Source organism: Drosophila miranda, chromosome 3, assembly GCF_003369915.1.
Source record: "Drosophila miranda strain MSH22 chromosome 3, D.miranda_PacBio2.1, whole genome shotgun sequence".
NCBI classification, from domain to species: domain Eukaryota; kingdom Metazoa; phylum Arthropoda; class Insecta; order Diptera; family Drosophilidae; genus Drosophila; species Drosophila miranda.
The window spans coordinates 8,375,063-8,393,587 of NC_046676.1; the positions used below are offsets into that span (position 1 = coordinate 8,375,063).

Below are 18,525 nucleotides of genomic sequence, written 5' to 3' on the forward strand. Positions count from 1 at the left end.
TCTTGCGCCTTATCATTCGGGCTATGCTCGGAGCGTGCTCGGCAACCACTTGGATCGTCAGCATGTTAACCAATTTGAGTCAACAAATGTCCGTCCAACCGATTAGATAGCCGGAATACACACGGCAGCACTGCATGCTCTCCGCTCTCCCCCTCCTTCTCTGCCGAAGAAAGACATAAATATAGAGCAGGCAATAAACGGAGAGGGGGGGGTGGAGAGGTGAAGCCGCACGAAATCATTGTATAAACAAACCCTGAGATCCAGAGAGAACCACAATTCTGTCGTGGGCTGCGTTTGTAGACAAAAAAAAAAAAAAACTGGGTAAACTTGGTCGAGTCCGAGTCAGTTTTTTCCTTCCAGGCATCTGCTTTGAACCGGTTTGCGTTCATTTTTGCTTTTTTTCTTTTTTTCGGTTTTGTTAATTCTACTTAAACACTTTTTATTTATAGCCGATTGTTTTTTTCTTTCTTTTCGTTTCAACATTCTAGTTTTTGTTTATTTTTGATTTGTTTTTGTTTTCATTTTGCTTGGAATCTGAAAGACCAGACGTCGCCATAAATTATTAGCCTTCTTCTTTATTTCATTTCTTCAGATACAATGTATTATCGCATATATATATAGTATATAAAACACTTTTGTTTATTACTTTTATCTACAAATGTTTGTTCTCTTGGAATAGCTTAATTTGTCTTTCGATTTTGTTTTCTTTGTTTGATTTATAGTTTTGGGATTGGTTCTGCTGTTTCCTGTGCGTGTGGCTTTCGTAGATTGAAGGCCATGGCAACATCCTAAAAGTACTCTTATTCCGAGAAACACGACCTTGAGTGAGAGTTGAACGACACGACTCACGACTCACGACTGACGACTTTTGTATACAAAGTATTTGCTTAATTTATTTGCCATATTTCATCAGAAATAAAGCCTCTGTTTCTGGTTCTGTTCTGTTCCACTTCCAATTTCAATATCCATTTCCATTTCTGTTGGCTTTGATTAAACAGAATTCGGTTTGTTTGATGAGCGTTTTGGGCCAATAATTCATCTTTGAACAGGTGCTGGAGGCAGTTGTTCCATTTTATATATCCGTTTATCCACTGGAGTACATGTGTGTTTCTCGGGGTTTATCCAGGTCATTGCACAATCCCTCAGTTGGTCGGTCGTTGTTTTCGAAATACGAAAATTAAATATAGATAAATGCAAATATTTATCAATGGTGGGGTAGCAAGAACCAAGCGCAATATTTAATTAATTCTTTTCGAAATGTTTTCATTTGCATTGTTTTATTGGTTTTCTGTTGTTCTGTTTCTCTGTTTTTTACTTTATTATTCCCCCACTCCGACTCTCCTCCTTGGAGACCGGCTTTCCATAGCAAATGTTTAGATTGTAAAGAATTTGTTTTATCCACAGCCATACAGCCACATCCATATCTTTAGCTCTGAATCCCCCCATTTAATACATGCTTAAAGATCATAAACGTGTACAAACGGCAGGCAAGTCGAGTCATTCAACCTTCTTAAATAGTAAATAATATAAGGCCATAAAATGTTCGAGTATACTTATCTTTAAAATAAGCAGAGCAGTATGTTTTTTTTATGGTGGATGTTGGGTTTTTATTCCCATTAGATTTCCTCGTAATTTAATCTAAAAATATTAGAAACACACCCATATTTAAATTAAATATTCGTCCTTAAAATATAAATATAGGGAAATTAATTCGAATTAATTTATTTAAAAGTCTTTTTAATATGGCTTTCATGTCATCTGAATTCAAAACACTTTAAAATAAATATAAAATATTCAATTTATAAGAAATATATTTAATTAAATATGAAATATATTTAATTTGAAAAAGTAAATATATTTTTTGCCTAAATAATTATACCCGATACTCAAAAGAGCTAGAGCAACGATGTTTTGTATCCAGACTTCTGTGATATGTCACTGCTACAAAAATATTTCAAAACTTCGCCCCGCCCACTTCCGCCCCCACAAAGGACGAAAATCTGTGGCATCCACATTTTTAAAGATACGATAAAACCAAAAACGCAGAATCGTAGAGGATGACTATATGTTTTAGAATGTAAGATCTCAACCAGATCGTATAATTATTATAGCCAGAATCAAGAAAACAATTTCATTCTTTCTCGCTCTGTCTCTCTCTAACACACAGGTTTCATGGTCGGTTTTGCCAATTGCAAAATATGAGTTCAAGGATCTCAGAACCTATAAGAGCCAGAGCAACCAAATTTGGTATCCACACTCCTGTGATATCGGACCTTGACCGTTTCGTGTCCAAATTTCGCCACACCCCCTTCCGCCCCCGCAAAGGACGAAAATCTGGGGCATCCACAAATCTCAGAGACTATTAAGGCTAGAGTAACCAAATTTGGTATCCGCACTCCTGTTAGATCTCACTATAAAACGTATATGTCAAAATTTCGACCCACCCCCTTCCGCCCCCACAAAGGACGAAAATCTGTTGCATCCACAATATTGCACATTCGAGAAAACTAAAAACGCAGAATCATAGATAATGACCATATCTATCAGATGGCTGAATCTGGACCAGATCAGATAATTTTTATAGCCAAAAGCAAGAAATCAATTTGCACTGGCTACGCAGCGCCCGACGTCACGCTCAAACTGATTTTCTGTCTCTCTCTTTGTCGTGTCGTTCAATATTAGCGGCGTCTGCCGGAGGAGAGCCATACTGACTAAGTATCGGGTATAACCGTAGAGTTGCGGTGTCCGCAGCAACTCACAACGTTCTCCCTCGTTTTTATTTGTTTTAGTTATATTTATTTAAATGTGAAAATATTAAATTTAAATATGAAAGTGTTTTTAAATTAAATATGAAAAATATTTGACTTAAAAATTTCAATTTCCACCCTTGGAGCAAATCTTTCTGTAAAAAATGTTAATTCCAAGTACAAATAGGGTTTTTGTCTTAAGATACGAGTATTTCCATTAAACTCTAGCTTTAGTTCCCGTGTCTTCCCTTGAGAAACTTCCGATATTCTTCTGTTTTCTGTTTGAGTACGTTTTGGCTTTCTTCTGCGACTCTTCTTCCCACTTGTCCACTTGGTACGGTCCATCTTCCCACAATTGAAGTTGAAGTGGACGACTGGACAATGACTCAAATGACACTCGAGAAGCCCACCAAAAATTCCGATTTTGTACAGTGTTGACATACATCAGAAAACGTCAAAGAGATGAGGCCAAGTCGCGAAGCAGCGAACGGGAATCAACAAGCGATCTACTTTCGCAGGCAGGGCCTCAACTTTGAACTCTATCGGTGATTGTAATTAGTCGCAGGAGATAAGAAGACTTTTGATTGGAGGAGATTGTTGGCTCACGCAATCTCTCTATGTCTCTCTGTCTCGCTCGCTACCTTTCTCTTTCTGTGGCTCGAAATATAAGTCGCAAATCGAAGGGAGATAAGTGAAACCGAACACGGTTCGGACCGGTTAGGGGCGGTTCTATCGGCCAAATCGGACACATTCCATCGCCAGTCATAGTCGAGTGGCTACTCCTTGAATAGCAAATCAATTGTATACAATATTTAATAAAATTCGGTTCGTTTTTTTTTCTTTTTCCGCTGATTAGATAAGGCCTAAATTGTGCATTTGGCTGATGCTTAGACCTGGGGACTGCCGTATCCGTACCGGTTGGGTGGACAGTCTGTGCGCGATATTCTTAGAACAAATACAGAAATAGCCCATAAAATAATCTCTAATATTACCATACCCATTCCTTCATTGATAGCCGTACGAGACGAACTCGAACAATTCCAATTCGAACACGGCACGCGACCTCAAGCAGATACGCCGCAGCGATTCCCGGCCCAACTCCCCCAGCTCCAGCCAGGGAGCCATCGAGAATGGCCATGGACATTATCCGTGAGTACCGTGCGCCTTTTTATGCTGTTTACATCTTTTAATTGAGTTTACATTTTCTCTGCAGGTGCTCCATTTGCAAAGTGCTTTGTCCGTCTAACAAAATGGATTGGCTGTCCACCAGTGCGGAGCATATGAATTCCCATGCCATGCACTTTCCCTGCCTCAAGGCCAATGCCGCTGCCACCAGCAATAATAATAATAGTAATATTAACAATAATAGCAACAGTGGCAACAGCAACAGCAGCAACAATAATAATAACAACAACAACAACAACAACAACAACAACAACGAGTTGAACAGCAATCGCGTGCTGGCCTGCAAGGACTGCAAGGATTACTTGGCCAGCCAGTGGGAATCCATGGATGCCGAACGTGTACCCCTAGAGCACAGAAGGTTTTCTTTCTTTCCCATTCGCATTCCCTTTTACCTTGAATTTCTCTAATGAATGCTCTATTGATTATATTTTCGTTTCCCTTGCAGATACAACATTCCCTCGCCCATGATGACATCCAGCTCACCGAACGGATCTCGGCATGGCGCCATGAGCATCAATACACCGCCCTCCACACCATCCATATCATCATCGACGCCCGCCAGCACATCGATCTATTGCTTCCTCTGCGGCCTTCACTCGGACCTCACTCTGGCCAGAGTCCTCTATGCCAGCAAAGAGGTAGAGTCTCTCAAGAGAAAGTCTGAGCTGGGAGAGTATTAGCGATAATTGTGTTATAAGTGAAGAGAATTCCTAGATAAGCGGAGGGGATATGAGCAAGATGTTCAGAGTTTTTGTAAATGATACAGCAGTTTTAGAAAGAGCAGAAAGAGTCTTGATGAAGGCGATATATACATAGCGGAGGAATGTCTATAATAAGTCAAATTTCTAGTGCATTGTAGAGGGATTTTGTAAATGCAGTATGCACTGTGCAGTGTATAGGAATACTTCCTATAGTTGCTTGTATTCCAAAGACTCAATGCAATCATTGTGATTATTTGGATTTGTCTTTAAATCTGTAGATGTACACGATGCTAGATATCGTTTGATAATTAACCTAACAATGCTGCCGGTCTGTTAATTGTTTGAGAAACTAATATTGCAGTATTCATGTCGATGCTTCTTTGTCTTCAATTTAATTGAAATGATTTAGTAAATGTGGCAACAAGATATCAAAATACGCCCCCGAGTCCGTGACAAATTGATTGAAGTTCTAATTGGAGTAAATGTATATCAAATTTATCTGCCATGCTGCACCTAAAATCGACACATTTAGAAGTATTCAAAAGATACAAGCCTCAATCAGTCATATTTAGGCTTTGCCCTAGACATTAAGCCATTTAATTGATGTTTCGGCTGCACTGCTCGCCTGACCTTCCCTTCGATTCAGGTCGCATTCTGTGATTACGTTTGTGTAACCTAACCGTATTTGTACACATCGCTTTTCAAACATGTAATTTACTGATAAGTGTAGGGATTTTCCCAGGCCACCAGCGATGTCAATCAATATAGATAATGAGTCCGCTGATGATGTATCCATTAGAAGTGATTAGATACAGGGATCAAATGTTTTACAATTGTTTCAGATAGGCCCTGGAATGGCATACATCCGTTGTAGATAGCAGGCTATAAATATATCATGCTAGTTGCATTAATTACTTAAATTATTCATTCGATACTGTTTCGATTGTAAGAATATTTAAGTTCTTCGTTCTTTGAACATCTTTAAGTGTTCTTTAAGTATATTTTATGGGTTCATGTGTACCTTTTAGTATATTTTATAATTTTTTTAAGTATCTTTTATGTTTCTTGGAGCATCTTTTATGGTTTCACCATGCTTTGGACATCTTTTTTTTTATCATTTAGTATCTTTCGTGGTTCTTTTCGTATTTGTATCTTCCTTTAAGTACTTGAGTATTTTTTGAGTATCTTTTGTGTTATATTACTCTGCAAATTATGTCCAATACCAGATTGTTAATCTATCCTTACACTCCATATTACTCAGGCAACATGGTGTACGCATAGTTAGATGATCTTGGATTCTCTGAATTCAGATATTTATTCAACCTAATTTTGTATACTCTTCCAGGGTTCGCGGCCTTATTTTCCCCTGTTGCTGAAACACAATTCGCTGCCGAATGCCGAGCAGCTGCGGAACAACTCGGCTTTGGTCTGCACCTTCTGTTATCATTCCATGTTGAATCAGTGGCGCAAGTGAGTCACCCAACCGCATTCTATATATAGAGAACATCTAATAATTGTATGCCGATTGCTTGACAGATATGAGGCGCAAAGTCCGAGCGTGAATCCGACGGAACGCAAATACAATTGGCACGACTACAACTGCCACCTGTGCGGCATTACGACTTATAGGAAGCGGGTGAGGGCCCTGCCCGTCAATGACTTTCCATTTGTGAAGCACCAGAAAAGCGACGACGGGCTGCTGCTGGAGAACGGAGAGTTTGCCGTGGTCTGCCTCGACTGCTACGAGAGCTTAAGGTGAGAGATCAGAGAGCAAACAGATGTGATGTGATGTTCAGCCAACAAATTGAGACGTGTGCTTGTTTCCTTCCACAGACAACAGGCCTCGCAGCACGACCGTTTCGGGGTGCCCATATCTAGGCGGGCCTACAATTGGGTGCCCCAGCCGCCGCCCCCGGAGGACAGTCCCGAGTCCGCAGTGGCACGTCTGCCCTGCGGCGAACGCTCTGATCGCATTGTGAGTAAAGAATGAGAGGGAGAGGGAGAGCTACCTGCCAACCTACCCTAACTAATATCTGTATTGCAATCCCGCCCCGCAGCTCATCAGCAATGCCCTGAGGCCCGTGCCAGGCAAGAAGACCACGTCGCCCAAGCAGTACGACAAGTCAAAAGAAGGTAAGTGTCTCTGTGGCTCCAAAATGGGGGAATCCGATCTGGTTCTAGTAATGCGAGAGGCTCCTCAAGCGCCCCAGGGCGAGCAGGTTCAAGTGAAACCCAATTCGCGTCAATAAATCTCAATTGGTTTCACTTAACTCTGAGCGTTGAGCGTTTTCCAGCTCGGTTTGCTCGGTCTCGGCTTGGTCAGTCCAGTAATAGCCTTAGCCCCCACCCCCCAGAGAGGGACCCTGTTCGAGGGGTGGTTTTGGGCGAATTGGTGGGGGGCAGCACTGCGTATTGGGTTGCAAAGTTTACGTTGGGGGCATCCAGCACGGGACAACATTTGCAGATTATTTTGTATTTTTTGTATACACAAAAGAGTTGAGCATTTGTGGGGAATCTGTTCAGTGGCCTCCCCCTGTGTTTGGATCTATCAATGCACTGCCGCTATCTGCATGTGGCACACTCGTCCCGCGAATGACACAGACACAAATTGGACAAAAGTTGAACAGTTTTATAGTTTTTGGAAAATTGTCAATTGATTGTTTGTGTAGCGGGGAAATGACATGACAAATTGTGTAATTATGGATTTGTTTGTGAAGAGAATCCTCATTTATGTTGTGTTCTAAAACACAAAAATACTCTTGAAGGACTCAACAGTAAATCTGTTTAAAGATACGGATATTTCGAATGTATTCCACACACACCTAAATTATTGTTAAACCTAAACATGCAGTAATTGTGCTTGTATATTTAAATGGAATCATTAGTTCACTGGTATATCGTCTTTGTAAAACATTTGCACCGCCGTTTACTTGAAAACAACTCTACATTTTAGTGGAGTGCTCGTACTACGAGAATATGTGTAAATTATGTCGATTATCCACATGAATGAATACAAATAAAGTGATTCTTTGGTTTTCTGTCAGGGCATTTGCTTATAAAGCTGTGTGCCAGTAACATATCTCCAAATGGATCTTACTATTGTATTTTCGAATGCATAGCACACTCGTAAGTGCTATGAGGCCCAACCAATTCTATCAGCTGATCAGCTCTTCATCCCCTCTAGAGTCGAAATATTGGAGAGAACTGCCTTTTCTCTACATGATTTTTGAATGGAACTCAGCTTTTCCAGCGTGTAATCCAGGATTATTTCTGACGAGTCTACTTTTTGAAAAAAGTCTCTCTGGGAGTTGTCTGTAAACACAAATGGTTTTCAAGCCGTACTCAAGTATATAAATATATACATATAAATGTGGTGGTGTTTCCAAGTATCTTCCTTTATATTTATCCTTAATCTCTTTATCCTTTTTGCTCTAGTTGAGTTTTTTCAATTTTTGCACACATATTTCTTAATGGATATTCAGTTGAATGTAAATTTCCCTTACGCCATAGTTACAAACTCGATATGTACATATATGGTTGCAGTGGAAACATTTCAAATATTCCACTTGTGATTCATTTGCAATTCTTTTATTGACTATATTGCATTTTTGGTGTACCCTTGCAGGGGGTATTGTGATTTTCACCACACAGATGTCTACAATGCAAAAATAGTAATACTTTCGATGATATTTTTTCAAACATAAAACGGAATCAACAAAATATAATATCGTATCGTATGGTACGCTATGATATCAGAAACCGACGTTCAAAATGAGAACAAAAAGCAATAGAATTACCGTTTTTCTGAAGATATTTCCAACATCATCATCAAACATTATAGTTTTATAGGAATGATAGATCGGAAAGGGTATCAAAAGCTTCGGTTCGCAGGACCCCACAGGATTCGAGGATTTTATTTATTTAAAATTGTTTTTATTTTTTGTATTTTTGTGACCCCCCTTAGGGGGCACACACACCCACATATAGCACTAGGAAACCCTGTACAATAGAATACTCGTAAATACAATCCCATTCCCCATTCCCCATCCCCATCCCTCAGCCATTGTGGAAGAGCCATCTCGGAAAAAGTTTCTCTAATTGCATTTCCCAGTATAAAAGCAAAGAAAATAAGGGCAAAAAGAACCTCAAGTTGAATAAGAAATCAACTGATTAAATGCCCAATCACAGGGTCGAGGGAGGGGTGGGGAGGGGGCTGGTGATGGGTTAGGGGTGGCGAGGAAGGAGGTGGTGATGGCAAGGACCATGTACCGTGTACCACTAGCAGCAGTAATAAATATTGATTTTTTATGAATTGCAATGAGGCGGACTGGGTGGGTGGTGAAGGGTGGCGAGGGGGAGGGGCGGGGGGCGGTGGGCTATGTGCTTGTTAGCACTTCCTCCCCCCCTCTCTATCCCAGCTCTCAGTTATTTATGCAAGAGCAATGGCGTCGGTAAACTTCTTCAATAAAATGCCAAAAAGGAAACATCATAAAAATAAATAAACAGAGAAACCACAAAATACACAGATACAGATATAGCCTTAGCCCCCCCCCTCTGTTTGTGTGTGTGTGTGCTCGTTTATGCGGCTACCCCCTGGTTCTACACCCCACACGCCCCCCACACACACACATATATATACAGCATACATTCACAGAACCCACCTACAAATGCCACTTCCGACAACAGCAATCCGTAAACCAGAAGAACGAGAGATGGATGGAGAGAGTGGGAGCCAACGAGAAAGCACAAATAATAAAAGCAACAGCATAAAGTATTTCGAATTGAATTACTCCGTGTTATCCTGTCAACCATACGAAAACACTCAAGACCCATTCAACATGCCACACGCTTCCTGCAGCAGCAGTGCCACAACGGACCAGAGTGCCCCACCCCAAAGCCCCAGCCTAGGCACCGGCCCACCCATCGTTTAAGGAGTTGGCATCGATTTGCAAAAAGTATATTGCCACCCGAATGTGGCGGGGTTGCTGCTGTGGCAGCTGCCACCCACCCATCTGCTGCGCTGCTCTCAATAAAATGAAGTTGTGCCCCACAGAAGAAGGGCGAAGGTGGTTTACCCTGGAGTGGGTGGACTGGGTGGACTGGGTGGGTGGTGGTTGGTTATGGAGGAGTTGAATAAGTAAACATAAAACCACTGAATTTACGCTTATTGCACCCGCAAACATTTTGTTTAACACAACAGCGGGACAGACAGCTCTCTCTCTCTCACTCTCCTTCTACGGCCCCCTCTCTAACTCCCTCTCCACCCTCTCTCCGTCTGTGCTTTCTCTCTTTCGCTTGTGCCCTCTCTCCCTCTCACGCACACACACACACAGAGTGGTACGTGGTACGTGTGGGTGTCATTTCCGGCCTCAATTTCAAAAGAAGCTCAAATTTCCACACAATTTTCCGGCTTCGCTCTTTGGCACTTTTGTTCGTTTCGTCTCGTTTCGTCTCGTCTCCTTTCGTTTCGTTTCGTTTCGGCTCGTACGCTCTCTGACTCTTGCCAGAGGTGGCCTGTGGCCCTCCCCACCCTCTGCCGCAGGACAGTCATTTCCTCGTTGCCACTTGTTCAGTCAGTCACTCAGCAAAGGAGGAGCACCCCCCAGCACCGCATCCTGTTCGAGCCACAGCCACGCCACTCCTCCACTCCTCCACTCCTCAACTCCTCCACTGTGCAACCGCAGGGCCCAGACCCAACTACGTTTTGTGCTGTTGTTGCAGCCTTTGGTTGTGCTTTTTACTTGTGCCACATCTTGTTGGTGAGAAGAGGAGTCCACCTCCTCGGCCCACGTTGCCACCTTTGCCACAGAAATATTTCAAACACTTGCACCACACTTCTGGCTCCTGCCGCATTCCCTCGTTCGCTTCCGCTTTGCGTAGAATAACAGTTACATTATCCTTTTTATTGCCACACTTTCCAGACACACACACACACACTCACACACACAGACAAATATTTATACATATAGAATGAAGGCAAGAGACGGCAAGACTGTGTAGAATGAGAGAAAGAATGAAACAGAAATACGGCGAAGGCATGAAGAAGGGTAGAAGGGCGGGAGGGTAGTCGAGCCCAGACACAGACATATTTGGCTTGTGGCAAGCTACGACCTACCCCGACCCCCGACCCTTGCCTTCCTTTCAGTTTATTGTGCTCGAATTCCCCATTCCCCCCCCCCCCCCCCCCCTCTCGTTCTCTCATTCACCCATTCTGTCACTCTTTCTCCCTTGCTTTCAGGAAATTGTGGGCAAAAAATGTGCATTTATATTTGCTAGAGCCCTTGCCCCATGCCCCCCCTTCCGCTGTCTCTCTCTCTCTCTCTCTCTCTGCTCTAGTATCTGTGTGTGTGTGTTTGTGTTAACTCGAGTCGGAGTAAATTGTGGTAAACACGAAGCCAAGTGTTTGGAGAGTATTTACCCAGCTATGCCCCACAGTGGCTCTGCCTGCACGCACAGTGGGTCGCATCATCATTTGCATAATTGGCAAACATGATTGCAAGTTGAAAGGTTCATAAAAGGGGAGTGCCAATGCTGCATAAAGAGTGCTGAACGTATAAGAGTGTTGCGTACAACAGAATTATGTAAATTGAAAAAAAAAACGAAATGATTTCTGGTTTGAGGCTTGAATATTCAGTACAATCGATGGAGGTAGGAGGAATTAACATGGATATAAAATGTAAATTTACTCCCAGAAATGGAAGAAATTTGAGTGATTTTTAAGGAATACTTAAAGGCAAAAAGTTACATATTTTTTCCAATATTTATGGGACAGCTGAACCATTTTAATGGATGCATATCACCAACCACACATCAGGCATATGTTTTTCCAACAGTTTGCACAAAGTTTAGCAATCTACCAGCTACCAACTACCATCTACCAACTACCATCTACCATCTAGCATCCTTATTGATATTGATTTGCATAATATGGCAGTTTATTGTGTTGTCCACTGTATGGTAGTGTGTATTTGCCTGTACATCTTTTTCTAGCATCTCGTCGACTTACAACTTCATCCCCATGTAATCATCTGCTGGGAGCACAGCTGATTTATCTCTCCGCCATCGAGGATATGCATATGTTGGTGCTTTTAGCTGTCAGCACATAACCTCAACTCAGTGGGAGGGGGAGGGGGGGGGGGAGGGGAAACAGCTACCCTAAATCTTTATTCGCATTCTCATTCGATATGTACATATAGTACGGACGAGCATGTATATAAAACGCTGATGTGGCATGAAAAAAGATATAAATTCTGCCAATCGATGAAGATAAAATACATTTTGTAATACCCCCGCCCCAACCTCCGTCTTATCTGACTGTTGGGGGGTGGGGGGCTGGGGGTGGCGTACGAGGTCAACCATTTTGAGTGTGGGCGTCTTTTGGGAGTCAACGAAGTGTGCAACGTCAACTGTGTGGCACACACACAGGCACACAAAAAACAGGGCGGTGTGGGTGTAAGTGAAATTTCAAGTGGCGTCAGCATCGACTACCCCCCCATATGGTCGTGTGTGTGTGTGTGTGTGTGGAAACCCTTTAAAAGCTTGTTGTTGCCAGACACATAAACGTTTAGCCCATAAACCCCTGATGTATGGAACATAAACACCACACTTGCAAGTGCCACTCATTCCGTGGCTTCTGTTTCTCGGGTGGGAGTGGGGTGGTGGCCCCACCTAACAGGGCTCAGCGTGTTATTGTGTGGTGTTGGTGTCAGTGGTTAGTGGTGGTTTTGCTGCTTGCCAGCTAACTGAAATCCAATGTGTGTGTGTATGTGTGTGTGTGTGTGTGTCTCGGCCGGGTCCGGCTCTGTGTGGCCGGGTCCAGCAACCGCAACGTCAATAAATATGTTACGCTTGACTTGTCCTTTTCTCCTTTGCGAGGGGTTTTCTGGTGGGGTTTTTTTTTTTGTTGTTGGTTAGCAATTTGGTTAAACATATTTATTTGTGTGCTACTCTCACCCCGTCCCCACATTTCACATATCACGAGAACCACTTCTATTGTTCATTGGGTCCGAGCTTCTGTATTTTGTTATTCAATTTCAACCAGACCATGGATTATTATTTTTTTTCGAAAATTGCAATCGGGAGAGAGATTTCCCATTTCCCCATTTGCTTTGTTGGGTTCTCCAGCTCTCCCTGGGAAATGCCACATTTATGGCCAGAGATTACTCCATATTCAAATTGCATTTTAAACTCTTGCACAACTTTTTGCATATCTTAATGCGAAGAGTACATTGTTGAAGGTTTTTATTGGCCTGGCTAATAGGATCTTCGATCTAAGGGAAAAGGAAACTTTTGCAAGAGAGATAATCCCATTGTTGGCAACTAATTTCTGGGACAAAAGTTTTCTTACTCGTCGTCCCACCTCTTGGTACTTCTTTTTTGGTGGGTTTTGTCCATTAAGTCTGGTTGTGCACCCCAAATTTAATTAAAAAACTTGACAACAACTAAAGCAAACACTTGAACACCCCCACAGACACAAAGTGACTTTGAATTTTATCAACCCCGAAGTGCAACAAAACGAAAGGGTAGAAGTAGAACCAGCAGAAGGTGATAGCGAATGCCATAAGCCTTGGAACCCTCCCCATCCCCCTCCCCCTTACTGCGAGCTTTGTTGCAGTTGTTGTTGCCTCCTTACCGCCGTCGCTGCCGCCATATTTACTTTGTATTTGTTTACGCTTTTATTGTGTGTTTTAGCGCACGAATTTAAATATTTGCTGGTTTTTCTTGCCCCACGATTCCCAGGACAAAGATTTTGCCAGAGACGCAAGTACTGGCTAAACGAGCCAGCAGTACTCCTTGCATAGAAAATTTATGTATTCGATTTCTTTTCGATTTATATTTTTAAAATTATAAAATAATCCACTGTGCTAATTCGTTGAGAGGATAAAAGTAAGCTTTCCTTCCAATAATGTGTTCGCACACTTGTTGCATTATTATTTGGTAGTCAACGACATATGAGATATGGTTTTATGGTAATATGGGTATTGCGGATGGGACTTTCGTTTGCCAAGCCGAACACTTAGTAGAGCTGTTTTTAGTAGGTTTACATATTATTCGATCACTCTCCTGTCGCAACCCGAGATTCCTTTAAGCTTCTTTTGAATTTAGCCAGGCTGCGGCTGCCTCGTTTGGCCAGTACTTAAGAACAACATTTGAGTAGCACAGGTTTCGTGTTGCTCTTATTGCACTTTTGCACTGCCCCGCTCTCGCTCGCTCTCGCAGTCTCTGCTTGCGTCCCTCCCCCGTGCTGTCTGTTTGTGTATGTGCAAGCGCCAAAGTGATTTACTGTTATAAATATTTGCTTGTGAGCTTTTTAAGTACTTTTTCTTTTCCTTTCTTTTGGTGTGCCCTCGCCGCCGCTGCCGCTGCCGCCGCCGCTGCGCGTTTCAGTGCCTTTGGCTCGTGGTTTTGTTGCTCTTCACATTCACATTCTCATTCAACGGGGAATAAATGTTTACTCTATAAGCTCTGCTCAGCACTCTCCGCTTCTCCCTGCATACATATGTATGTATGTGTGTTTGTATTTTTCCCTTATTCATCACTTTGTTTGCTTGTTTCTGTTGCATACTTTCGCAGCGTAATTTTATTGAATCATGTTTGCCCTTATGTCGACTTGGGTCTGGTCTGGTCTGGGCTCTGACTCCGACTCTGCTGTGTTTCGTTTTCGTTTTCTAATTCTTTTTATTTTCTCTCTTTTGTGCTCGTAGAGTGGCGCGCTTTTTGTGCGAGAGAAGAGTGAATTTCGTGTTGGTCTGGCAAAGCCGCTGCCGCTGCTGATCCGATTCTTTTGTTGTGTACAGTGAAGACTCTGACGAGATAAACTCGAGTTGTTTTGAGCAATTAAACTTGGGAAAATCTAAGCAATGGATTGGCAAGAGCTTTTACGAGCTGCATTTTAATTTTGCTCACTTTATTTAATAGCCAGTCTCCACTGTAGTCGCACCACGGACCACACCTCTCCCCTGGGGAATAATTTTGCATTAACAGTGCAAATAAACCAACTTTGTTATATTTTCGTTCATTTCGTTTCGCTTGCCTTTGGCTTGTGTGAAAGGATGTTGTGTCGTGGATGGAGGATGAAGGGAGGGTAAGCACAAGCAAGCAGGTAGAGGGTTCTAAAGCAGCGGCCACCAGCCACCGTTTGCGTTCTGTTTCTGGGTACGGCTTCTGTTACTGATTTCCTTTTCGGTTGCTTTTGCCTCGTGTTCCTTTTTGTTGTTGCTTTTCTTGGTTGGGTATTTACCCGGCTTTGGCTGTTGTTTGCTTTTTCCCTCCTCTCTTGCTCACTCTCCGTCTGAGTCTGAAATTGAATGCTCAATTGAGCACTTAATTAGCAAAAACAGTTTTTAATGACGACACGAAAGCTTTTATATGTTTTGAGTTCTATGAAAAGGGGTCCAAGTGGACTGCACTGAGAAAAATCCGATGCATGATTGATTGTAATTATAGATTTAACTAATATGAATAATAGTGTCAATGCTTTACTGCGAGAAATTGATGTTGAAGTCTCTCTTTAGCTAAACAAATAAAGATTTTATTTGAAAATAAAATATATGTATGTATATACCTATTACCCTATAATTTTCATAAACAGGTAGACTTTTTCTTTCAGTGCAGGCTGGTTTTGGCTCTGTACGCCGCGGTGGTTGGCTTACATAATAATTTCCATTTTCCCATCATTCGTTAGTCTTCAAAAAGATGGGGGTATGCCACGCACTTCCAAGCACGTGTCCACACTCTCTCTCTCTCTCTCTCTCTCCCTCTTTGGTTCTCTCTCTGTTACACTTATTCCACTCAAACGCATGCAACAGACGTCCAGCATAATTGGCGATCTGATTAATGCGTTTTTAAGTGCATCATTCTGAGCATATTATTCGTTTATAGGGGTTAATTTCGCTCCCCACTCGACCCCTCCCCTTTGGCATTTTAATTGAATTGTTGCCATTGCTTTGCCCGCTCACTCACGTGGTCTCGCCGCCGCATTTGCATGTTTGTGCATGTCGTTGTTGCTTGCTGCTGAACAACGGTATTTATTACCGATTGCTCTTCAGTGCCCGTGGAGCCCTCTACAGTGCGATTTTTTAATTAAAGCGCTTTTTCTGATGTGGAAATGTGTTAAATATTTCGTAGAGCCGCACCACACGAATGGGGGAGGGGGAAATGGTACTTTATCCCGGGGTATACCCAGAGGATTTGGTATTAGATAAGCTTACTCTTTGTTTTTGTGTATTCCATCCCTTGATTCCATTCACCCTTACCCCGATTCCGAAGACAGATATCAAATGGCATTGGTATACATAGTACATCACCAAATACGAGTACTTCAGATATACATACATACATATGTAAGTTGGCTTCAGGCGACGACGATGATGATGATGATGAGGATGAGGATGAGCTTGGTAATGGGTATGGGAATGAGTATGGCTTGGACCAGATCCTGTTACTGGTCCTACGCACGAAACTTCATGCCTCAGTGGGCAACAGCAACATTTGAAAATTCAATTGAATCGATACACGCACCACTTGTTAAATCATTTCGGCCTGAACTGACACGGACCACCAGCCTCAGCCCCAGCCTCAGCCCCAGCTCGAGCCACCACCGGCCCAACCATCCATCCAAGCGTCCAACCCATCATCTATCCTATTGCCAGTCGGAGTCCTCTTCTCCCCTGTGTACGACCGTCTTATTATTGGTTTTGCATACACATCCGTTCCTCAAATATCATTATACGGCTACGCATACGCATCCCAGGCACAGGGAACAGTCAGTCAACAAGAGAGGTGGATGTATGGGTGGGGATGGGGTGCCTTGGCACGCTGGGTTATTTGAACAATGGCTTAAGGGCCTATAAAATCACACAAGGGGTTATAAATCCATTTGCAAAACCAAAATCCAAAAATATCCCAAAGCCAAACACAGACCCCACCCACGCCTCTTGAGAACTCCTCCCCATCCTGTCCAACTTCCTCCTGGGCCCACTCCGGTGTTGGAGTGGGGAGACTATTATCATGGTTTTGGTGGCGGCTTCAAGTTGGCTGGCTTTTCTCCATGCGCATGCACATGGTTTAAGTTTAAGCCTAAAAAGTTCCTGTAAAGATGGCACTCAGTTCGTGACATGGTTGATCAAACTGCAAGGAGGTTGAACGTACGTCTTGGAGTACGAGTTGAAAGCCCTACCAACCTGTTGTTGATCAACCTCTGCGCTCAAGTGTATGCTATGGTTTTTTTTTGAGAGGCACAGTGCCACGGGGTATGTCTCGCTCCTCCTGCTGTCAATCAAAGTTGACAATTTTAAGAAAAATAATCGTTCATTGTCAAGAAAAATGTTCTTTTCTGTTGTCCTTGTTCTGGCTTTAAAAACTTTCCGTTAAAGCGGAAGCAAACAACTTTTCGAGAAGAGAAAGCAGAGATGACACAAAGGAAGGGAGCAAAACTTTGCACCCTCTCAACCCTACATCGCCCCTTTGACAGCCCCCCCTCCACCCCCTCCCTCTTAACCATTCCTGCACCTGAGATATTTTTACACTTTTCACATTTGCACTGAGGACACAGCCACCCACCGTCCGCCGTCCCCCCGCCTCTCGCCCGCTCGTCTTTTTGTGATGAAGCGCGTAGTTTGGCCATAAAAGTTTTTCCAGCATCGCCCCGCAAGAGCAGATTTTTATTAGTTTTTCACGTTCTGCATTTTCCACGCGCGCTTTTCACATGCCCGCCACCATTCCAGAGCCAGGGCAGCCGAAGCTCGGTTTATTGTTATGGCAACATCGTAAAAATTTATCATACTCTCGTAGTTGGCAAAGCGGCAAAAACAGTAACAACACCCAAGAGTGGGAGATGAGAGAAAGACAGAAAGACAGAAAGAGAGACACAGAGAGAGAGAGAAATAGTGAGGGGGGGTGGTGGTGGGGATGAGAGGCATAACAAAACGAAGGAACAACACAAAACAAAGTTATCGCATTTTTATGACAATTTGACGACGACTTTCATTGCAATTTTTAAGGTGGCGCACCATTTCCTCCGATCCCCAGGACCAAAAAAAGTTTTTAGCAAGCAGCAACAAAAAATAAAATAAAAAAAAAAGCTGGTATAGCTATATCTGTGTATACAGAATGACTATATAGAGTAATAGTCTGGGAGTTGTGATTTGTGCGGGCGTGGCAGATGTGCAGAGTGGTGGTGCTGCCCCCCCATTTCCTGTGGCACGGTGGCAAAAAGTTTAAAAATGGCGAACTACATATATGAGTGCTGCGAATAGTTTTAGAATTAGATTAAACAAATATACAACTGAAACAGTCCACATTTATGTAATTAAATAACAAAAAGGATTTTTTGTTTTTAAGCTGCAATTAAAATGGAACAAATTTATTAATTACTAAATTGCAAAAACTCTTTATTAAATACTATGTACATAAATAAACCACTAAAACAGTGTACATTTATTTAAAAACTCTAATTTTGTTTTTTTAAATTGCAAATTAAAAAGAACAAATTTATTAAACTAAAAAATTACAGAAATTCTTTACTAAATAATTAAATAAATAAACCACTAAAATAATGTACATTTATTAAATCAAACATCAAACTTATTTTGTTTCTAAATTGCAAATTAAAAAGAACAAATTTATGAAACTAAAAAATGCAGAAATTCTTTACTAAATAATTAAATAAATAAACCACTAAAACAGTGTACATTTATTTAATCAAACATCAAACTTATTTTGTTTCTAAATTGCAAATTAAAAAGAACAAATTTATTCAACTAAAAAAATGCAGAAATTCTTTACTAAATAATTAAATAAATAAACCACTAAAACAGTGTACATTTATTTAATCAAACATCAGACTATTTTTGTTTTTAAATTGCAACTTAAAAAGAAAAAATTTATTCAAC

The 18,525-nt window shown here is 41.9% G+C and overlaps 1 protein-coding gene across 6 annotated transcripts in view; it reads left to right on the top strand.

Annotated features, from left to right (window-relative positions):
- LOC108158827 (protein enabled homolog) overlaps positions 1 to 18,525 on the top strand; it is a 72,247-nt gene that overhangs the window by 24,392 nt on the left and 29,330 nt on the right. For all 6 annotated transcript variants that reach the window (XM_017291528.2, XM_017291526.2, XM_017291524.2 and 3 more), the window contains 7 exons: positions 3,763 to 3,896; positions 3,961 to 4,290; positions 4,378 to 4,570; positions 5,979 to 6,103; positions 6,170 to 6,388; positions 6,467 to 6,608; positions 6,691 to 6,766. In XM_017291528.2, coding sequence (XP_017147017.1) covers positions 3,763 to 3,896; positions 3,961 to 4,290; positions 4,378 to 4,570; positions 5,979 to 6,103; positions 6,170 to 6,388; positions 6,467 to 6,608; positions 6,691 to 6,766 — 1,219 coding nt within the window. The remainder of the gene's footprint in view (positions 1 to 3,762; positions 3,897 to 3,960; positions 4,291 to 4,377; positions 4,571 to 5,978; positions 6,104 to 6,169; positions 6,389 to 6,466; positions 6,609 to 6,690; positions 6,767 to 18,525) is intronic.